At 43.9% G+C, this 22,150-nt stretch overlaps 1 protein-coding gene across 11 annotated transcripts in view; it reads right to left on the bottom strand.

Annotated features, from left to right (window-relative positions):
• Positions 1-22,150, bottom strand: part of EHMT1 (euchromatic histone lysine methyltransferase 1) — a 698,071-nt gene that overhangs the window by 279,660 nt on the left and 396,261 nt on the right. For all 11 annotated transcript variants that reach the window (XM_030207091.1, XM_030207089.1, XM_030207095.1 and 8 more), the window contains 2 exons: positions 14,554-14,780; positions 2,443-2,634 (listed from right to left, as the gene is read on the bottom strand). In XM_030207091.1, coding sequence (XP_030062951.1) covers positions 2,443-2,634; positions 14,554-14,780 — 419 coding nt within the window. The remainder of the gene's footprint in view (positions 1-2,442; positions 2,635-14,553; positions 14,781-22,150) is intronic.

Below are 22,150 nucleotides of genomic sequence, written 5' to 3'. Positions count from 1 at the left end.
ATACGCAAACCCAAAGGCTTCATTATTGGTCAATGGTTTGAGATCAAGCTCCTTTTCTATATCATGCGGTACGAGGCAGGGTTGCCCACTTTCACCAATCTTATTTTTGTTATACCTTGAACCTCTATTGTGCACTATTCAAAGGGATCCAGATATAAGGGGGGTTAGATTTCAACCACAAGAGCTTAAAACTTTAGCGTTTGCAGATGACATGCTGTTAACCTTGACAAGGCCTCAATCTTCTATATCCCACTTATTTGGCACTCTTGAAGAGTTTGGCTCATACTCGGGTCTTTCTCTGAATATGAGTAAATCCATGGCATTACCAGTTCAGATACAGACCCGCACTGCTTGGGAGGGTGAATTTCCGTTATCTTGGGCGGAGGGTAAACTGAAGTACCTAGGCATATGGCTAACAGCTGACGTGAACTCTTTATACAAACTGAACATAGAACCTCTTAAGCTGAAAACTAGACAGACGTTGCAGACGTGGTCAACTCTGCCCCTCTCCTTGATGGGGCAGATAGCCCTCTACAACATGATCCTAGTCCCAAAATGGGTTTATGTCTTGCAGGTGTTACCCTTGTTTTTGAAACATAAGGAAGACCTGATGTTGACGAGGGTGGTCACCAAATATATATGGAACGGGAAAAAACCAAGATTACCAATCTCTAAATTATATCTCCCCAGAGTTAAAGGGGGGTTGGGACTTTTAAACTTAAAGCTCTTCTCTGTGGCCAGTAACATGCGACACCTTTCAGATTGGTTTCGTAACACGAGTTACTTCTCGTGTACTAGCATGGAGACCAAAGTGTTTTTCCCCCGTCATTTCAGTTCTTGGTTACATGCTGCTCCAGGGACAGTAAATACACCCAGAAATTTCACATCGGTGGTGTCTCCGTTGAGACAGACTTGGCGTTGGCTGGGCCGCAAGTTTGGCTTTCTGGCGACTTGTACACCGCTACTACCGATACGAGGCAACAGTCAATTCCCACCGGGAAACACAACCAGACTTTTCTCAGACTGGGAAACACGTGGTATAAGATACATTTACCAATTATACTCAGACGAAGGTATTTTAAAATCCATGGAGGACTTAGATAGAGAATATGGTCCCCTTAGTAGAGACTTCTTTGCCTCCTTTCAATTACGACACTATTTACGGTCACTTCCTCCCGCATATTTGAGTCCCCAAATATGGAGCCGACTGATGTCTCTTTTGGCTTTGGATGCTCAGGGGTCTGTCCCATTAAAATATTACCATTCGGAAATACGGGAACACCTAGGTGAGAACGATTATGAACACCTGGCTGCACAATGGAATAAAGAACTGACAGTGAACATTCAAGCTGAATATTTGAGGGCATGCTTTCTAGACATCTCTAGGATTTCGGAGAGTGTGGCGCTGCAGGAGACAGCATATAAATTCCTGTCTCGAATGTTTTTTTCCCCACATAGAGCATGGAGGGCTCACATGAGTCAGGATGACAGATGCCTGAAGTGTGGCCACTCCCCAGCAAGGATTGGACACATGTTCTGGACTTGCCCCAGAATAACCCGATTTTGGACACAGGTGGTTGAGCATGTGTCAGAAATGTGGAAGATCACTTGGCGGAAGAAGCCGCAACTGCTATTCCATAAATTTCATTTGGCCCAAAAACCACCTAAGGGGTTGCGCCCATTCCTAAAAAAAACGGTTTTACTGGGTAAGAAGGTCATCTTACACCTATGGATTACACCAGACTCGCCGAGTTTGTCTCAATGGCGAGCGAGAATGATCTTTTTATGCTCTTTAGAACGTAGAGCAGTGGGTGATCTGGCCTCACCTAGAGGGGAGTTATTTTGCCTGACATGGGCCCCCTTTTGGGACTCCTTAACGGAGGTAGCTAGAAGCAGAATTTTGAATTCTTAACGGCTGAATGGATGGTTTTGCCCTGGTGCGGCGACGAGGAAAGGGGAGTTGATAGGGTCTCGTGATAAGCTGTAGAAGATAAACCAAAAGCCAATGAAGTATTGGCCTAAGTATCTTAGAGACCCAGGTGACTAGGAGTAGCAATATGAGATGATCAATGAAGGGGAACCGAAGTAGCTTGACTGGAAGACATGAACAGATTTTCTGGCTGAGAAATGAGCTGAATGTTGTATAATTGCATAAGCTGCAGGGCTGATTAGTAACAATCTGACTTCACATCCATAATGAAACTTGGGGTAGGGAGGGGGGGGGAGGGGGGTTGGTTGGGCGGGAGGGGGAACCTCAGCATAAAAGGAAAATGTTAAAACTTGTTAGAGGCTACTGACTGTATAGCAAAGTCCTTCAGTTGTATTTTTGGAAATAGCCCTGTAAATTGTATTGTTCTTTCTTTAATAAACAAATTCAAACATAACAGCAGAGACTGCATCTTTTTTAATAATCCTTGAATTCCCCTGGCTCCCCCTCCTTACTTTTCTGAGTCCAAAGCAATCAAGGCGCTTTCCAGAGTCTCTTTCACTGGTCCTTGAGAAAAGCTGGAAGTTGGCAACATACTACTTGACTTCATGAGGGTGGGAGACTCGACCAATTCCAAACCTTCTGTGACCTGACATGCAGAACTCTCTGGCTTGTCCTCCTCCAAGGGCAACTGTATTCTAACACCGCTTTATTAAAATAAAGAAATGTAAATGTTTATTTATCAAGCAATTTCTTAACCAGCATGCAAGTTGTAGAGTTCATACCTGTCTATTACTGAAATTTCAGGTTTCTTCCTGCATCATTAACAGTTCGCACCACTGCTCATTGGGCACCTATTACTTCACTAAGTGCCTAATGAAGTGCTAATTAATTTCATTTATATTCTACATCCAATAATTTAGGAGGGTCACAATTTTATGCATACAATTAAAATGCAAATGTGACATATGTCATAAAATATAAAATCTAGACACAAAATAATGCAATAATAAAATCAATGACACATAAAACAAGACATTTCATTATAAAAAAAACTAATATACTACTAGAACCTCATTAAAAAATCAGTAACCTAACATACATTTGCTATAATTTTATAACTGTTGTTTGAATAGTGATATAAAATCACATGCTCTTCAACACACTCATCTTCATCTATATAATTCCATATAGGCAATATGAAACAAATACGCTTCTAAATACTTTCTAAATCTTAAAATGAAATTTCTCCAAAATTAAAGATGAAAATAAAAACAAAGAAAAAAAACCCCAAAACAACATGGGAAATTAAACAAAATGAAATGTTTATGTCTGCATATCTCTATTACTAATACTGTGTTAGGCTATCTGTCCTTCCAAGACATGCAATTCCCATAATTGCGGATACATTTTTAAAAAAACTTTTAGCTAGACTGGTGAGAGGAACATTTTGAAGCACATAAATACGATGCAATCAAGTTGGATTTCAGAACTTGCCAACTGCTTCCATCCTTTTACAAAGGATTGTTTCCAAATCTGTACAAATTCTAACAATCAGGAGTAAAAACAGCATGATGGCACAGCTCCAACTGAACTAATCAAGTAAAAGCAGCCTGTAGAAGCAAGAGGTTATGATTATATTGTGCCTAATTTAGACAGCCAAACTGAAAAAAATAAAACCCAAAAAACAAAACAAAACAAAAAACACACAGAAGCAAGACTGAGAACCTAACCATCAAAGAAATTTAATGCTATCTGACAATTTGCTTTACCTAAATAAATTTTAGTGACACTCGTTTGGAATAATATCTACTAACTACATTGCTAAATATAAGAATACTTGTTTTATACATCTAGTTCCTACAAGTTAAATGGTGTGGATGAATAGGGTTATGGTACGTGTCCCTTGGTCAAATTTAGCCAAGATTTTCTTCTAGAAGTAGAACCTTTGATGAATCAAATCTTGTGTACCATAAGAGTTCCTTGTTCCTCTAATTCTCCTATATATTGCAAGCCATTTTAGGCAAGACACCTCATCTCCTTGTACCTTACCCTAACCAAAAATAACTAGGTCACTATAGCAATAAAACTAGCAATTTTTGCCTTTAATTAATGTATGTTGTTGCAGAAATATTTTATTAGTGTATCAGGTCCATACATGCAACATTTTTCTAGTGCTGAATCTTACCAAATGTAATTCAATTGCCTTGTAGCTTGAGAAAACAAAGTTATTCACCTGTAGCAGGTGTTCTCCGAGAACAGCAGGCCAAGAATTCTCACATCTGGTTGACATCATCCGATGAAGCCCAGTGCAGACACTGCCTAGCGTATTCAGAGAGTAATAAATTCTAGCAGCGTCCCACCGCATATGCGCAGGTGCCTTCCCGCCTGACATGCGAATGCAGGTTCCTCAGTAGAATAATATATCTCAACGAATACAACACCTAGGGGAGGTGGAAGGATATCTGAGAATACTCGGCCTGCTGTCCTCAGAAAATACCTGCTACAGGTGAGTTTCACTTTCTCCGAGGACAAGCAGGCCATTAGTATTCTCACATCTGGGAAACCCTAGCCACCAGGCTCACTGAAAACAACAATGCTAGGACAACAGGGACTTGAAATGTTGAGGCCTTGAAGTGAATCGAACTTAAATTATATACAATCTAGCTGTGGAGGTGCACCCTGGAACAGAACAAACAGGGCCTTGGAGTGTGGAGTTGGATTCTAGATACCAAACAAATTCTGCAGTAGTGTCTGACCAAACGGCTGACACGTTGGGTATCCTGCTCAAGGCAATAGTGAGATGTGAATGTGTGGACCGAAGACCATGTTGCAGCCTTGCAAATCTCAATAGAGGCTGATCTCAAGTGGGCTACCGACGTAGCCATGGCTCTGACATTATGAGTCTTGACATGATCCCTAAGAGTCAGCCCAGCCTGGGCATAAGTGAAAGAGATGCAATCTGCTAGCCAACTGAAAATAGTGCATTTGCCAATGGCTACCCCCATCCTGTTTTGGTCAAAAGAAACAGAATGCATGGTGGAATGTCTATGGGCTTTAACCCGCTCCAAGTAGAAAGCTAAGGCTCGCTTGCATTCTAAGGTATACAGTACACTTTCACCAGGATGGGCATGCAGCTTTGGGAAAAATGCTGGCAGAATTGACTGGTTAAGATGGAACTCTGTCACTATCTTGGAAGGAACTTAGAATGTTTGCGAAGAATTACTCTGTTGTGATGAAACTTCATGTAAGGTGGATCAACTACTAGAGCCTGAAGCTCACTGACTCTGCAAACTGAAGTGACCACCACCAAAAACACAACTTTCCATGTCAAATACTTCAGATGAAAGGTGTCAAGTGGCTCAAAAGAAGATCTAATCAGCTGGATTAGAACAAAGTCAAGATCCCATGACACAATAGGAGATTTAACTGAGGCTTTGACAACATCAAACCTATCATGAATTGAACAACTACAGGCTATTCAGAAATGGGCTTACCCCCTAAATGAAAATGGTGAGCATTGATTACAGAGTGCTCACCCTTACATAGTTGGTCTTTAAACCAGACTTAGACAGGTGCAGAATGTATTGAAGAAGTTTTTGTGTAAGGCAAGAGAGAGGATCAAGATCCTTGCCCTCACAGCAGATGGCAAACCTTCTCCATTTAAAAGAATTACACTTCTCAGTGGAATCTTTCCTGGAAGCAAGCAAGATTTTGGAGACACCTTCACGCAGATTCAAGGACCGAAATTCTATGCTCTCAACATTCAGGCTGTGAGGGTCAGCGACTAGAGGATGGGATGCAGAAGGAACACCTCATTCTGCGTTATCAGGGTTGGGAAACACTCCAATCTCCATGGCTCCTTGGAGAACAACTCCAGAAAGATAGGGAACCAGATCTGTCTCAGCCAGAATGGAGCAATCAGGATCACTGTTCCCCAATCTTGCCAGAGTTTCAGCAAAGCTGTCTCTGTGAGATGTATCAGAGGATAAGCATACAGAAGACCTTCCCCCCAATGAAGGAGTAAGGCATCTGACGCTAGTCTACCATGTGAGCTGAGCCTAGAGCAGCACTAAGGGACCTTGTTTTTGAGATGTGGTGAAAAGATTCACCAAGGGGGTGCCCCACTCTCGGAAGATCCTATCGGCCCATACTGAGAGACCGCTTGTGAGGTTTGTGACAGAACAGTGTGTTTTAAGCCTGTAAAACTGCCTTTATTAATTCTTGAAGTGCATTTCTCTAGTTTGGCCAGCAGGTACTGCATGTTATGTTTTAAGCTGTTACAAGAACTGACCTTTCTTTCATTCAGTTAGCACTCAGATAAAGGAAATGTGTGTAGTGATGTAACCAGGTATTTCTGAAATTTGTTGTTCTGGGCTCTGGCCCAGGAGCTCATTTCATTTGGATTGTACTGGCGTTTGCTCCAGTTTCAGCCCAGGAGAAGAGAGAGAGAGAGAGAAAGCTCTTTGCTGAAGCCCTGTAAAACAATTATATTTGATAACTGGTGAACAGCTATATGTCCTGATCTCCCTAGGTACTTTCTGAAAAGTAAACAAATGTTTACTTAGCATTATAATTGATCCATATTTCAGTTACCTGTTACTGTTTGCTGATTGGACATTTTTTGTTCATTCTTCAATTTTAAGACAATAGAAATCAAACAAAATAAAACATGGAAAAGAAAATAAGATGATACCTTTTTTATTGGACATCACTTAATACATTTCTTGATTAGCTTTCGAAGGTTGCCCTTTTTCGTCAGATCGGAAATAAGCAAATGTGGAAGATGACAGTATATATATAAGTGAAACATCCAGGCATTTCATTGACAGTCTAACAGGGTGGGGGTGGGTAGGAGGTATGCATGGGAACATCAAAGCATTTCATGTTATGTCTATGTAAATTAAATCTTGTCTTAAGCATCTGGCCTGTTTCTCCAATATAGCATCCTTTGTTACATAGACATAACATGAAGAATGCTGGTGCCAGCCGGGTTCCTACCCCTGTGGGGCAGCACTTTACTAGACCAGAACACTGTACCAGTGATTTCATAGTAAGAATCCTGAAAGGTAACTTTAAAACAATACAGGAACGTAAAACCTTTGAAGTCAGAATGATTGAATATTTTGACACCCAACAGACAGGACTTAACAAAGATCTGGGTTTTCTAGCCCATTATAAACCATAAAGTTGTATTTCTCTGTTTATCTCCCTCTTGCCTCACCTACCCACACCCATCCTGTTAGACTATCAATGAAATGCTTTGATGTTCCCATGCATACCTCCTACCCACCCCCACCCTGTTAGACTGTCAATGAAATACTTGGATGTTTCACTTACAGTGGTGGAAATAAGTATTTGATCCCTTGCTGATTTTGTAAGTTTGCCCACTGACAAAGACATGAGCAGCCCATAATTGAAGGGTAGGTTATTGGTAACAGTGAGAGATAGCACATCACAAATTAAATCCGGAAAATCACATTGTGGAAAGTATATGAATTTATTTGCATTCTGCAGAGGGAAATAAGTATTTGATCCCCCACCAACCAGTAAGAGATCTGGCCCCTACAGACCAGGTAGATGCTCCAAATCAACTCGTTACATGCATGACAGACAGCTGTCGGCAATGGTCACCTGTATGAAAGACACCTGTCCACAGACTCAGTGAATCAGTCAGACTCTAACCTCTACAAAATGGCCAAGAGCAAGGAGCTGTCTAAGGATGTCAGGGACAAGATCATACACCTGCACAAGGCTGGAATGGGCTACAAAACCATCAGTAAGACGCTGGGCGAGAAGGAGACAACTGTGGTGCCATAGTAAGAAAATGGAAGAAGTACAAAATGACTGTCAATCGACAAAGATCTGGGGCTCCACGCAAAATCTCACCTCGTGGGGTATCCTTGATCATGAGGAAGGTTAGAAATCAGCCTACAACTACAAGGGGGGAACTTGTCAATGATCTCAAGGCAGCTGGGGACCACTGTCACCACGAAAACCATTGGTAACACATTACGACATAACGGATTGCAATCCTGCAGTGCCCGCAAGGTCCCCCTGCTCCGGAAGGCACATGTGACGGCCCGTCTGAAGTTTGCCAGTGAACACCTGGATGATGCCGAGAGTGATTGGGAGAAGGTGCTGTGGTCAGATGAGACAAAAATTGAGCTCTTTGGCATGAACTCAACTCGCCGTGTTTGGAGGAAGAGAAATGCTGCCTATGACCCAAAGAACACCGTCCCCACTGTCAAGCATGGAGGTGGAAATGTTATGTTTTGGGGGTGTTTCTCTGCTAAGGGCACAGGACTACTTCACCGCATCAATGGGAGAATGGATGGGGCCATGTACCGTACAATTCTGAGTGACAACCTCCTTCCCTCCGCCAGGGCCTTAAAAATGGGTCGTGGCTGGGTCTTCCAGCACGACAATGACCCAAAACATACAGCCAAGGCAACAAAGGAGTGGCTCAGGAAGAAGCACATTAGGGTCATGGAGTGGCCTAGCCAGTCACCAGACCTTAATCCCATTGAAAACTTATGGAGGGAGCTGAAGCTGCGAGTTGCCAAGCGACAGCCCAGAACTCTTAATGATTTAGAGATGATCTGCAAAGAGGAGTGGACCAAAATTCCTCCTGACATGTGTGCAAACCTCATCATCAACTACAGAAGACGTCTGACCGCTGTGCTTGCCAACAAGGGTTTTGCCACCAAGTATTAGGTCTTGTTTGCCAGAGGGATTAAATACTTATTTCCCTCTGCAGAATACAAATAAATTCATATACTTTCCACAATGTGATTTTCCGGATTTAATTTGTGATGTGCTATCTCTCACTGTTACCAATAACCTACCCTTCAATTATGGGCTGCTCATGTCTTTGTCAGTGGGCAAACTTACAAAATCAGCAAGGGATCAAATACATATTTCCACCACTGTATATATACTGTCATCTTCCACATTTGCTTATTTCCGATCTGACGAAGAAGGGCAACCTTCGAAAGCTAATCAAGAAATGTATTAAGTTATGTCCAATAAAAAAGGTATCATCTTATTTTCTTTTCCATGTTTTATTTTGTTTGATTTCTATTGATTATCTCTAAAAGTGGACTAACACGGCTACCACACCTCTCTACTTAAGACAATAAACAATTTTCAGTTTATTGCCTCTCAGCCTGGACTGATAATGAATCCTGATGGTTTGTGTTTGGGACTGTGAGTGCTTTCTAGGAACAGTGGGACCACTGGGAGTGTGGCTCCAGTAACCTAGAAATCACTGGGGATAATTTGAGAGCGGGAGACTCAACCAGAGGTGGTTGGGACCCAGTCAGTGGAAGGAGGGTGCTAGTGTAGAGTACAGGTGGCAGCTGCAGACAAACCCGAGCTGTGCTGGGGATAGACCCTCTAAGTGGCCGCGGGGTAACCCCAGGCAGGTGGCTGGGAATTTCGTGACAAGGTTGCATTACACTGCTCAGTCTGTCCGCCAGGCTGTTGTCCTTGCCAACCAGGTACGTTGTTCGTAGTATCATCCCGTGAAGGAGGGCCCACTGCCACATCCATATCACCTCCTGACACAAGAGGTAAGATCCTGTACCCCTCTGCTTGTTCACATAATACATTGCAACCTGATTATTGCTGTGGATGAGAATAGTTTGGTTCTGTAGCCAATCTCTGAAAGCCTTCAGATTGTTCCAAATAGTCCTTAGCTCCAGAATGATGTAGAGATCTGTCTCCTGAGCAGACCACACTCCCTGGGTGTGAAACTCATCCATATGAGTTTCCTATCTCAAATTGGATGCGTCTGTTGTCGCCATCTTTTCAGGAGGTGGAATTTGGAATGGGAGTCCCACAGTCAAATTGGGTGAACTGCCCACCAGAGGAGGGACTGAACAAGCTATGATGGGACTTGGATGACATTGCTAGGTTCCCTGTAGCTTGAAACCACTGGGAAGCCAGAGTCCATCGGACATCTCTCAAATGGAGGTGAGCCATGGGAGTGACATGCACTGTGGAGGCCATGTGGTCTAGCAATCTCAACATCTACCGAGCTGTGACCTGCCTGCTACTATGGACCTATAAGACAAGAACTATCAAAATATCTGCTCTCGCCAGGGCAGAAAGACCCAAGCTTCCACCATATCCAGCAGGGCTCCTATGTATTCCAATCTCTGAGTTGGGAGAAGATGGGACTTGGGGTAGTTTATGATGAACCCTAGGAGCTCCAGCACCCAAGTAGTTTTCTACTGACTCTTGCGCTCCTTCCTACAATGTGCTCTTGACCAGTCAACCAATCAGGTAGGGAGACACATAAAATTCCCAGTATGCATAGTGATGCTGTGACTATTTATTTATTTATGTGTTGAAGACCCTGGGAGCTGACGCAAGGCCAAGAGGCAGAATGTGATACTGGTAATGGTGTTTCCCTACTCAAAATCTCAGATACTTCTTGTGACTGGGAAGCATCAAAACGTGGGTATAGGCATCTTTAGTCGAGAGAGCATAGCCAATCTTGTTCCTGAATCATGGGGAGAAGGGTGCCCAGGGAAATCATCTTGAACATTTCTTTAACCAGGAATCTGTTCAGAGCCCTTAGGTCTAGGATGGGATAAAATCCCCCCTCCCCCCCCCCCAGTCTCCTTTGTACAAGGAAGCACCCAAAATAGAATCCCTTCCCTTCTTCGCTGGATGGCACAGGTTTGACGCATTGGTCTGCAGAAGGGCAGAGATTTCCTCCACAAGTACAATCTGGTGCTGAGAGCTGAGTGACAACACCATCAGTGGGGAATTTGGTGGTTTCCGTCACCAATGAAGTGCGTAACCAAGGCAGACTATCTGAAGAATCCCTCCCTCCTACCGGTAGGCCATCTGGGACAGTTGCTTGCATAGTGGCTATGCTCTCCTGGAGCCAGTCAAAAGCTCGTCCCTTGCTTTGGCTGGGGATCCAGCTAAACATAAATGAATCCTGTTCAGAAGAAATGGATCCTAAGAAGCTTAGCAGAGATTGGGTTGCAGCACCGGTGGTTAGGAGGCGGGGCTAGTGCTGGGCAGACTTCTACGGTCTGTGCCCTGAAAATGGCAGATACAAATCAAGGTCATGTATACATATAAAGTAGCACATATGAGTTTATCTTGTTGGGCAAACTGGATGGACTGTACAGGTCATTTTCTGCCGTTACCTACTATGTTACTATGTTCTGGGGATGGGACAGATGAGGCTGGGAGCACTGGAGCTGGGGCTGCTGGGTAGAGTGGGAAGACGGAGGAAACCTACGCCTTTGAGAGTAATAGGTTTGCCGCCTAGGCCCAGTCGAAAACCTCCTAGCAGAGGAGGACAAAGCTGGAGGCTGCTGAGAGAGGGACTGAATGGTGTCAGTATGTTTCTTGATGAGGTCTGCGACCTCCTCAATCTTGTCCCCAAAAAGATTATCTCCTCTGCACAGTATGTCTGCTAACCTCTCCTGAACCGCTGGTTCCATGTCTAAGACACGCAGCCATGACAGTCTGCACATCCCTACACCCAAGGCAGACAGTCTGGACTCAATATCAAAAGTATCATTTGAGCCCCTGGTCAGATATTTTCTGCACTCAACTGCTTGCTGGCCAACTGTCGAAGCTCCTTGGCCTGATCCTGAGGGAGTGAGTCCGTGAGACTGAGTGTACTGCGCACCAAAGATTAAGTATATGCTCGTGTAAAGCTGGTAGGACTGGATGCGGTTAATGAGCATCAAGGCCTGATAAACGTTTCTCCCAAATGAATCAGGGACTCTCTACCTGGGGAAACTGAGGCATGAGTTCTGGAACTTCTGGCTCATTGAGAATAGATTCGACCACCAGAGAGCGATAAGGCAATTGCACCCTCTTGAGTCCAGGAGCTTTCTGAATACAATACTGAGTATCCATCTCTTTTGGTGCAACATGCACTGAGAGGGGAGATTCCCAATTCTTTGTCAGTGCAAAGGAACTGTAACCCCTTCCTTAGAAGGAGATTCATAGTCCAGGACAGATAACATTTCCTCCTTAGGCTCTTCCTCCGTCTCCAATTTAAGTGGGATGACCGAAGCCATCTCCTTCATAAAACCTGTGAATGAGAGACTTTCAGATGGATATTTACTCATCTCTTGAGGTGTGGAGATGGGGCTCCACATGACTCCTCCGAGAAGTAATGTGGATCTTCATCTGGTTCCCATGAGCGGTCCACATCTGACTCCTCGCAATATTCCAGATGAGAAAAATGAGTCTGTGCCTGCCCCAGCTCAATAGAACCATGCCCACGCCCCAAAGGTCGCCAAGGTACAGCACTACCCTCAGACTCTGGGGAAGCTTCCTCCCCCGATGTAGAGAGCAGTACAGCATGGGTCGATGCCAACACCTGTAGAGGCACTGGAGTCGAAGACCGCTCCACAGGCAGACTTGGGGCATTAGGCAGAAGTTGAGGCTCAATCATACTGGCACAAGTGCCCTTTTGATGCATGAGCGGCGTGCATGCTGAAACATCTACACTAGCATGATACCGCTCATCGAGGGCAGGCATCGGCAAAGGCAGGGGAGCTTGTTCAGATACAGCTTGAGAAACAGCCAGCGTTGAACCAGAAGTGGGAACCTGGCTGCCCAGACTGCCGCACCGGCACCTCCACCACAGAGGGGGAAGCTATCCTCTTAGTGTTGGTGCTTGTCGGATGCCAGCGATGCCAATGCCCTGGTGCTCCTGGCACCATGTTTCAATGGGGACTGATGCTTATTCTTCTTTGACTACCCTCAATGCCTAGCATTGCAGTCCCCTTGGCAGGTTACGGGGACTGGAGAGCCACTTACAATTCCCCCTTACGATTCCCTAATGTGTCTGTTACACATGATCTTTATTCTGCCACAACATCACTTTGTATTTGTTCATGCCGGAATTGGCGAACGCCTTTACGATACTATGTAAGCCATATTGAGCCTGCAAATAGGTGGGAAAATGTGGGGTACAAATGCAACAAATAAATAAATCAATGAGGATGTCAAACTCATACACATCCTCAGTGTCGGGTCCGATGCTGACCGGTCCCAAGGTCCTAGTATCAGCGCCTCAAATCGAGGAAGGTGAAGACCTCCTCGATGCTACTGCACTCTCACTGGTAAGCCAAAATGTTTCTCCTGCTGGACCTGACATGCCCTCTGCGTCCTCGCTGCACCTGTAAACAAAGAGGTCAAGAAACAGGCTGAAGATCAGGCCCAAGGCTCCTGTAGTACCAATTGTACAGGTCCATGTCAGTAATCAACCGATTACATTGGGCACATCTTTTAAAGCCAAAAAACCTAATAAAATAAAGGGGAAAGATACTGAAAATAAAAACTATAAAGAAAATGAGACAAATTAAGGGACAAAAAATGCAAAGGAAGGCACTGAAAAAGTAACTGTTAATACACGCCAAAGAGAGACCATGAAGACATGACCTCTCAGCTCGGCAGATAAAAACAGACTGAGGAACCTGCGCTCATGCGTAGGGCGGGAAGGCACAGACGCGTGTGCGATAGGATGGTGCTGGAATTTTCTACTGTCTGTATACACTAGGTAGTGTCAACATCAGGCTCTATTGGATAACGTCAGCCAGATGTGAGAACACTAACAGCCTGCTTGTCCTCGGAGAAAGAGGTCATCACTCACTAGTATAGTTTAGAAGCACCTTCCTGAACTCTACAATCAATCAAACGAGGAACACTTACAAGGAGGAGGAGGTTGGACCTCTTGAAAAAATGCTGATGAGTGTGAAATGTCAATGGGACTTTTGATTTTATCATGCCCACCTCTTTTTTCAGGCTTAGTGTGGCTTTTAAATATGGAATAAAGGTGGCCAGTTCAGGGAAATGCTGTATGCTGCCATATGGAAAACCAGGGTTCCACTCTCGAGCTTGGCATCTTGCTCACTCTCTAAGTCAGCTGGGAACAACTCAATGTTGACAGCTACTGACAAGGCCTAGGGTGCACCCCTACCAGGGTTTCGAAGTGAGCTGCATTCTGTGGTCTCTGGCCAACAGCAGTCACTGGAACAGTAGGGCAAAGTTGGGTGGGCGAGGGAGTTATAAAACAGGAGAAAACTCCAAGTAGGTGGTGTAAAATCTGTTCCAACTGAGATGAAAGTCTAAAGGACAGGAGGAAAATGACACCTAAGGAAAAAATATGAAATAAAGTTATGCTCTTAACTGTCTCTTTGCAACCTTTTGATTGTAGACCACAGGGGTGAAAGATTTCACACACACTGGAATGGAGGAGAAGCCCAGTGGTTAGAGCACCGGTCTTGCAATCCAGAGGTGGCTGGTTCAAATCCCGCTGCTGCTCCTTGTGATCTTGGGCAAGTCACTTAACCCTCCATTGCCTCAGGTACAAACTTAGATTGTGAGCCCTCCTGGGACAGAGAAATATCCAGTGTACCTGAATGTAACTCACCCTAAGCTACTACTGAAAAAGGTGTGAGCAAAATCCAAATAAATAAATTTCCCATATATTTGAGATTTGCTGGCTGTTTCCAAATCTTTAATACCACACAACGTTTTTATTCACTAAAACCTGTTACAATCACTCTTCTGTTCAGTACCAAGTAGGAATACAAATCATATTAACTGACTGGAGAAGCAATGAAGTGAAAACCTACCTTCCTGTTGTAGTGTCAGCACTTCCTTCTGAAGTGCTTGGTTTTAACTGCTCATGTATCAGCGACACCATGGAGGTAGTATCTGCTTTTGCTATCGTCACTTCTTTGGACTTTGTGGCCCTCTCCCCACAGTGCGGGCAGAAAGTCTGGTTGTTGACGTGAGAGGCACAGGCCTTATGGAACCGATGTGAGATGCTGCCTTCAGGCTGACACTCCATGAATGCACCCTGAAGAAATTAAGAGCAGCAAAATTAAGTGACAGAGGCATGAGAAGAAGTGAGGAGAACATGATTATGAGTTATTCTCTGACATAAGCAATCTAATAAGTACATGCCATACTGGGAAAGACCAAAGGCCCATCCAGCCCAGCATCCTGTTTCCAACAGTGGCCAATCCAGGTCACAAATATCCAGCAAGATCCCAAAAATGTACAAAACATTTTATACTGCTTATCCCAGAAATAGTGGATTTTCCCAAGTCCATTTAATAACGGTCTATGGACTTTTCCTTTAGGAAGCCGTCCAAACCTTTTTTAAATTCCGCTAACCGCCTTTACCACATTCTCTGGCAACGAATTCCAGAGTTTAATTACACGTTAAGTGAAGAAAATGTTTCTCAGATTCGTTTTAAATTTACTACATTGTAGCTTCATCGTATGCCCCCTAGTCCTAGTATTTTTGGAAAGCGTGAAGAGATGCTTCACATCTACCCGTTCAACTCAAATCATTATTTTATAGGCCTCTATCATATCTCCCCTCAGCCGCCTTTTCTCTAAGGTGAAGAGCCCTAGCCGCTTTAGCCTTTCCTCATAGGGAAGTCGTCCCATCCCCTTTATCATTTTCGTCACCCTTCTCTGCACCTTTTCTAATTCCACTATATCTTTTTTGAGATGTGGTGACCAGAATTGAACACAATATTCGAGGTGTGGTCGCATTATGGAGCGATACAAAAGCATTATAACATCCTCATTTTTGTTTTCCATTCCTTTCCTAATAATACCTAACATTCTATTTGCTTTTTTAGCCGCAGCAGCACACTGAGCAGAAGGTTTCAACGTATCATCAAAGACGACACCTAGATCCCTTTCTTGGTCCGTGACTCCTAACGTGGAACCTTGCATGACATAGAGGCATATTTTCAAAGCACTTTGGGAGGCTAAGTTCCATAGGTTTCTATGGAACTTTGGGAGGCTAAGTGCTTTGAAAATGAGCTTGATAGCTACAAGTCGGGTTCCTCTTTCCCACAAGCATCACTTTGCACTTGCTCACATTAAACGTCATCTGCCATTTAGACACCCAGTCTCCCAGTCTCGTAGAGTCCTCTTGTAGTTTTTCACAATCCTCCCACGATTTAACGACTTTGAATAACTTTGTGTCATCAGCAATTTTAATTACCTCACTAGTTTCTCCCATCTCTAGGTCATTTATAAATATGTTAAAAAGCAGCGGTCCGAGCACAGACCCCTGGGGAACCCCACTAACTACCCTTCTCTATTGAGAATACTGACCATTTAACCCTACTCTCTGTTTTCTATCTTTTAACAAGTTTTAAATCCACAATAGAACACTTCCTCCTATCCCATGACTCTCCAATTTCCTCTGGAGTCTTTCATGAGGTACTTTGTCAAACGCCTTCTGAAAATCCAGGTACACAATATCAACCGGCTTCCCTTTATCCACATGTTTGTTCACTCCTTCAAAGAAATGTAGTAGATTGGTGAGGCAAGATTTCCCTTCAATAAATCCATGTTGACTTTGTCCCATGCTTTTGAATAGGCTCTGTAATTTTGTTCTTTATAATAGTCTCTACCATTTTGCCCGGCACAGACATCAGACTCACCGGTCTACAATTTCCCAGATCTGCTCTGGAACCTTTTTTAAAAATCGGCGTTACACTGGCCACCCTCCAATCTTCCCGTACCACGCTCGATTTTAAGGATAAATTACATATTTCTAACAATAGCTCTGCAAGCTCATTTTTCAGTTCTATCTGTACTCTGGGATGAATACCATCCGGTCAGTGGCGTACCTAGGGTAGCTGACACCCGGGGCCGGTCATTTTTTAACACCCCCCCCCAAATCCAGTACTAGGCATACCGAGAATACAAAACATCAGGACCTATAGAGCAATTCTACCATACCATAAGCAGTAATTTCTACGAGTCACACAAGGAAAAGGAAAGCATCTTAAATACTACAGTGAGCACTAGAACATCAATTCACCTATTGTAAAACGAAACCAGACAGAATAATACAGATCGTCGATCCTGCACAGTCAATGCCAACTGAAAGCCATGTCTTTTTCACAAACACAGATACACCCTAATCCACTATAGAATATGTAGTAATATTTAAACTTTCTATTTAGACAAAAATTAAACTGAACCCCCAAGATGCCAGACTCTGCATACAATGCAACACCACAGAAACAGAAAACGTCCCCTAGTACTATGCAAAATATAAAGACAGCAGATGTAAATTTGAAAAAACTAACAAATACCAAACACCACTTTACAAATTAACAAATAGAAATAAAACAAATAATATCATTTTATTGGACTAATACATTTAGCTTTCAGAGGCCAAAATCTCCTTCCTCAGGTCAATACAGTATAGTGCTGTTACATTATCCTATCCTGAAGGGGGTTTTGTTCTCTGAAAGTCAAGTCAAAATGTATTAAAATTAGTCCAATAAAAAGATGACCTTATTTACATGTTCTACTTATAAACATTTATTAACACAGCTACAATACTATATCCTAAAGCAAAATAATTAAAATATATATTTACAGTTTGTTGTCTCTGGTTTCTGCTTTCCTCATCTTCTTTTCACTGTCTTCCTTCCATCCAGCATGTCTTCGCTCACTCTCTGCCATCCAGTGTCTGCCCTCTCTAATGTCCCTTCCATCCAGTGTCTGCCCTCTCTCTGCCCCTTCCATCCACTGTCTGCCCTCTCTCTCCCTTCTATCCACATCTGCCCTCTATTTCTGCCCCTTCCATCCACCATCTGCCCCAGTCTGCCATCTCTCTCTCTCCCTTCCATCCACATCTGCCCTCTATCTCTGCCCCTTCTATCCACCACGTACCCCAGTCTGCCCTCTTTCTCTCTCCCCCTTCCACCCACCATCTGCCCTTTCTCTCTGCCCCTTCAATCCGTCTGCCCTCCCTCTCCCATCTATCCAAGGTCTGCCCTCCCTCTCCCATCTATCCAAGGTCTGCCCTCCCTCACGCTCCCCACTTCCATCCAGGGTCTGTCCCCTCTCTCTCTGCCCCCTCTTTTCAGCCCCCTTATTCCACCTGCCCCTAGTTCCAGACCCAGCCCACATCTCCCACCTGCCCCCCTTTTCAGCCCCACTATCCCACCAGTCCCCAGCCCTTTTCTCCCATCAGTCCCGAGCTTCAGCCCCAGCCAGTTCTCCCTGTCCCCTTTAAAGCCCCCAGTTTCAGCCCCTGCCCCGTTTCAGCCCCCAGTTCCAGTACTAGCCCCCTTATCCCAAATACCCTCCTTTTCAGCCCCCAGTTCCAGCCCCCTTCATCCACCAATCTGTCTGTTCATCCCCCCTTTTCAGCCCCAGACCCATTCTCCCACCTGCCCCAGGCATGGACCCATTCTCCCTCCTGCCCCCTTGTCAGAACCCCAGACCCCTTCTCCCCTATGATTACTCCCCTCCCCAATCCCCTTCTCCCCTATGACCACCCCCACCCTCCCCAATCCCCTTCTTCCCTCTGAGCACCCTCACCAATCCCCTTCTCCCCTCTGAGCTCCCCAATCCTTCTACCCAATCCCCTTCTCCCCTATGAGCACCCCCACCCTCCCCAATCCCCTTCTCCCCTCTGAGCACCCTCCCCAATCCCCTTCTCCCCTCTGAGCTCCCCCACCCTCCCCAATCCCCTTCGTCCCTTTGAGCACCCTCACCAATCCTCTTCTCCCCTCTGAGCCCCCCCTCTCCCCTCTGAGCCCCCCCTCCGTCGAGAGGCCTGAGCCCTCTTCACCCTAAAGCCACCACCCTGTTTTTTTTTTTTAATCCGTGCAGCGATGCAGGCAGCGCCTCGCGTCTGCCCTGCATGAACTGAAAAGAGGAAATCGCTTTGCTGACGTCGGGCCTTCCCTGGCTTGTTGTCCCGCCCTCGAGGAAATAGGAAGTTACCTCAAAAGAGGGCGGGACAACAAGCGAGGGAAGGCCCGACGTCAGCAAAGCGATTTCCTCTTTTCAGTTCATGCAGGGCAGACGCCCCCCCCTTGGTACGCCACTGCATCCAGTCCAGGAGATTTGCTACTCTTCAGTTTGTAGAACTGCCCCATTACATCCTCCAGTTTTACAGAAAATTCATCAAGTTTCTCTGACTCATCAGCTTCAAATAACATTTCCGGCACTGGTATCCCACCCAAATCTTCCTCGGTGAAGATCGAAGCAAAGAATTAATTTAATCTCTCCGCTATGGCTTTGTCTTCCCTGATCGCCTCTTCTACTCCTCGGTCTTCTAGCGATCCAACTGATTCTTTTGCCGGCTTCCTGCTTTTAATATATCTAAAAAATGTTTTACTATGTGTTTTTGCCTCCAACGCAATCTTTTTTTCAAAGTCCCTCTTAGCTTTCCTTATCAGCGCTTTGCATTTAACTTGACATTCCTTATGTCGTTTCTTATTATTTTCAGTCGGTTCCTTCTTCCATTTTCTGAAGGATTTTCTTTTAGCTCTAATAGCTTCCTTCACCTCACTATTTAACCACGCCGGCTGTCCTTTGGTCCTCCATCCTCCTTTTTTAATACACGGTATATATTTGGCCTGGGCTTCCAGGATGGTGTTTTTGAACAGCATCCACGCCTGATGTAAATTTTTGACCCTCACAGTCGCTCCTCTAAGTTTTCTTTTCACCATTCTTCTCATTTTACAATAGTCTCCTTTTTTAAAGTTAAACGCTAACGTATTTGATTTTTTATGTATACTTACTTCAAAGCTAATATCAAATCCGATCATATTATGATCACTGTTATCAAGTGGCCCCAGCACCATTACCTCCCGCACCAGATAATGTGCTCCACTAAAGACTAGGTCTAGAATTTTTCCTTCTCTCGTCGGTTCCTGTACCAGCTGCTCCATAAAGCTGTCCTTGATTTCATCAAGGAATTTTACCTCCCTAGCGTGTCCCGATGTTACATTTACCCAGTCAATATCAGGGTAATTGAAATCACCCATTATTATTTTGTTGCCCAGTTTGTTTGCGTCCCTAATTTCCTTTAACATTTCTGCATCTGTCTGTTCATCCTAGCCAGGCGGACGGTAATACACTCCTAACATTATCCTTTTCCCCTTTACATGTGGAATTTCAATCCACAGTGATTCCAAGAAGTGTTTTGTTTCCTGCAGAATTTTCAATCTATTTGATTCAAGGCTCTCGTTAATATACGCTACTCCTCCACCAATTCGATCCACCCTATCACTACGATATAATTTGTACCTCAGTATGACAATGTCCCACTGGTTAGCCTATTTCCACCAGGTCTCAGAGATGCCTATTATATCTAATTTTTCATTTAGTGCAATATATTCTAACTCTCCCATCTTATTTCTTAGGCTTCTGGCATTCGCATATAGACATTTCAAACTGTGTTTGTTGCTCCTATTTACATCATGCTTAGTACTTGACAGTACTAATTTGCAATCTTTTGTCTGATTTTTATTTTTTTATTTAGGGACACCTGATCTATTACGGTCTCTTTTGCAACCTCACTATCAGGATACCCTATCTTTCCTGTTCTGGTGATATCTTTGAAAGATACCTTATCCCAAACCATGCGCTTTTGAGCGACTGTCGGCCTTCGCCCTCATTTCTAGTTTAAAAGCTGCTCTATCTCCTTTTTAAATGCCGATGCCAGCACCCTGGTCCCACCCTGGTTAAGGTGGAGCCCATCCTTTTGGAATAGGCTCCCCCTTCCCCAGAATGTTGCCTAGTTCCTAACAAATCTAAAACCCTCCTCCCTGCACCATTGTCTCATCCACGCATTGAGACTCCGAAGCTCTGCCTGTCTCTTAAATAATCTGATTAGTAAACATCAAAAGAATATCACACAAAGAAAAATACTAGCCAAAAAATAAACCAAAACAGCAAAAAGAGAATTTTCTGCCAGTTAATAATCTGAAGAAATAGTTAAGGGCTTTAGTCCAAGTCCAAAGCCAAGAACCTTTCATGGCATGAACAAAAAGGAAACATTTTTTTGCTAATCATTATCACCACTTTAAGATAACAAAATACACAAACAAAAATGTAAACCTTATGTTGCTCTGCTTGTAGAGACTATTATTAAGAACAAAATTACAGAGCACATTCAAAAGCATGGATTAATGAGAGAAAGTCAACATCGATTTAGTGAAGGGAAATCTTGCCTCACAAATCTACTACATTTCTTTGAAGGGGTGAACAAACATGTGGATAAAGGGGAGCCGGTTGATATTGTGTACCTGGATTTTCAGAAGGCGTTAGACAAAGTACCTCATAAAAGACTCCAAAGGAAATTGGAGAGTCATGGGATAGGAGGTAGTGTTCTATTATGGATTAAAAACTGGTTAAACGATAGAAAACAGAGAGTAGGGTTAAATGGTCAGTATTCTCAATGGAGAAGGGTAGTTAGTGGGGTTCCCCAGGGCTCTGTGCTGGGACCACTGTTTTTTAACATATTTATAAATGACCTAGAGCTGGGAATCACTAGTGAGGTAATTAAATTTGCTGATGACACAAATTTGAGGCATATTTTCAAAGCACTTAGCCTTCCAAAGTTCCATAAGTTTCTATGGAACTTTGGAAGGCTAAGTGCTTTGAAAATATGCCTCCAAAGTTATTCAAAGTTGTTAAATCGTGGGAGGATTGTGAAAAATTACAAGAGGAGATTACGAGACTGGGAGACTAAATGGCAGATGACGTTTAATGTGAGCAAGTGCAAAGTGATGCATGTGGGAAAGAGGAACCCGAATTATAGCTACGTCATGCAAGGTTCCACGTTAGGAGTCACGGACCAAGAAAGGGATCTAGGTGTCGTCGTTGATGATACGTTGAAACCTTCTGCTCAGTGTGCTGCTGCGGCTAAGAAAGCAAATAGAATGTTAGGTATTATTAGGAAAGGAATGGAAAACAAAAATGAGGACGTTAGAATGCCTTTGTATCGCTCCATAATGCGACCGCACCTCCAATATTGTATTCAATTCTGGTCGCCACATCTCAAAAAAGATATAGTGGAATTAGAAAAGGTGCAGAGAAGGGCGACGAAAATGATAAAGGTGATGGGATGACTTCCCTATGAGAAAAGGCTAAAGCGGCTAGGGCTCTTCAGCTTGGAGAAAAGGCGGCTGAGGGGAGATATGATAGAGGTCTATAAAATAATGAGTGGAGTTGAACGGGTAGATGTGAAACGTCTGTTCACGCTTTCCAAAAATACTAGGACTAGGGGGCATGCGATGAAGCTACAATGTATTAAATTTAAAACGAATCTGAGAAAATTTTTCTTCACTCAACATGTAATTAAACTCTGGAATTCATTGCCAGAGAATGTGGTAAATGTGGTTAGCTTAGCGGAATTTAAAAAAGGTTTGGACGGCTTCCTAA

This window comes from Microcaecilia unicolor, chromosome 6 (genome assembly GCF_901765095.1).
Source record: "Microcaecilia unicolor chromosome 6, aMicUni1.1, whole genome shotgun sequence".
NCBI lineage: Eukaryota > Metazoa > Chordata > Amphibia > Gymnophiona > Siphonopidae > Microcaecilia > Microcaecilia unicolor.
This window is presented reverse-complemented; position numbering and strand designations above follow the sequence as displayed.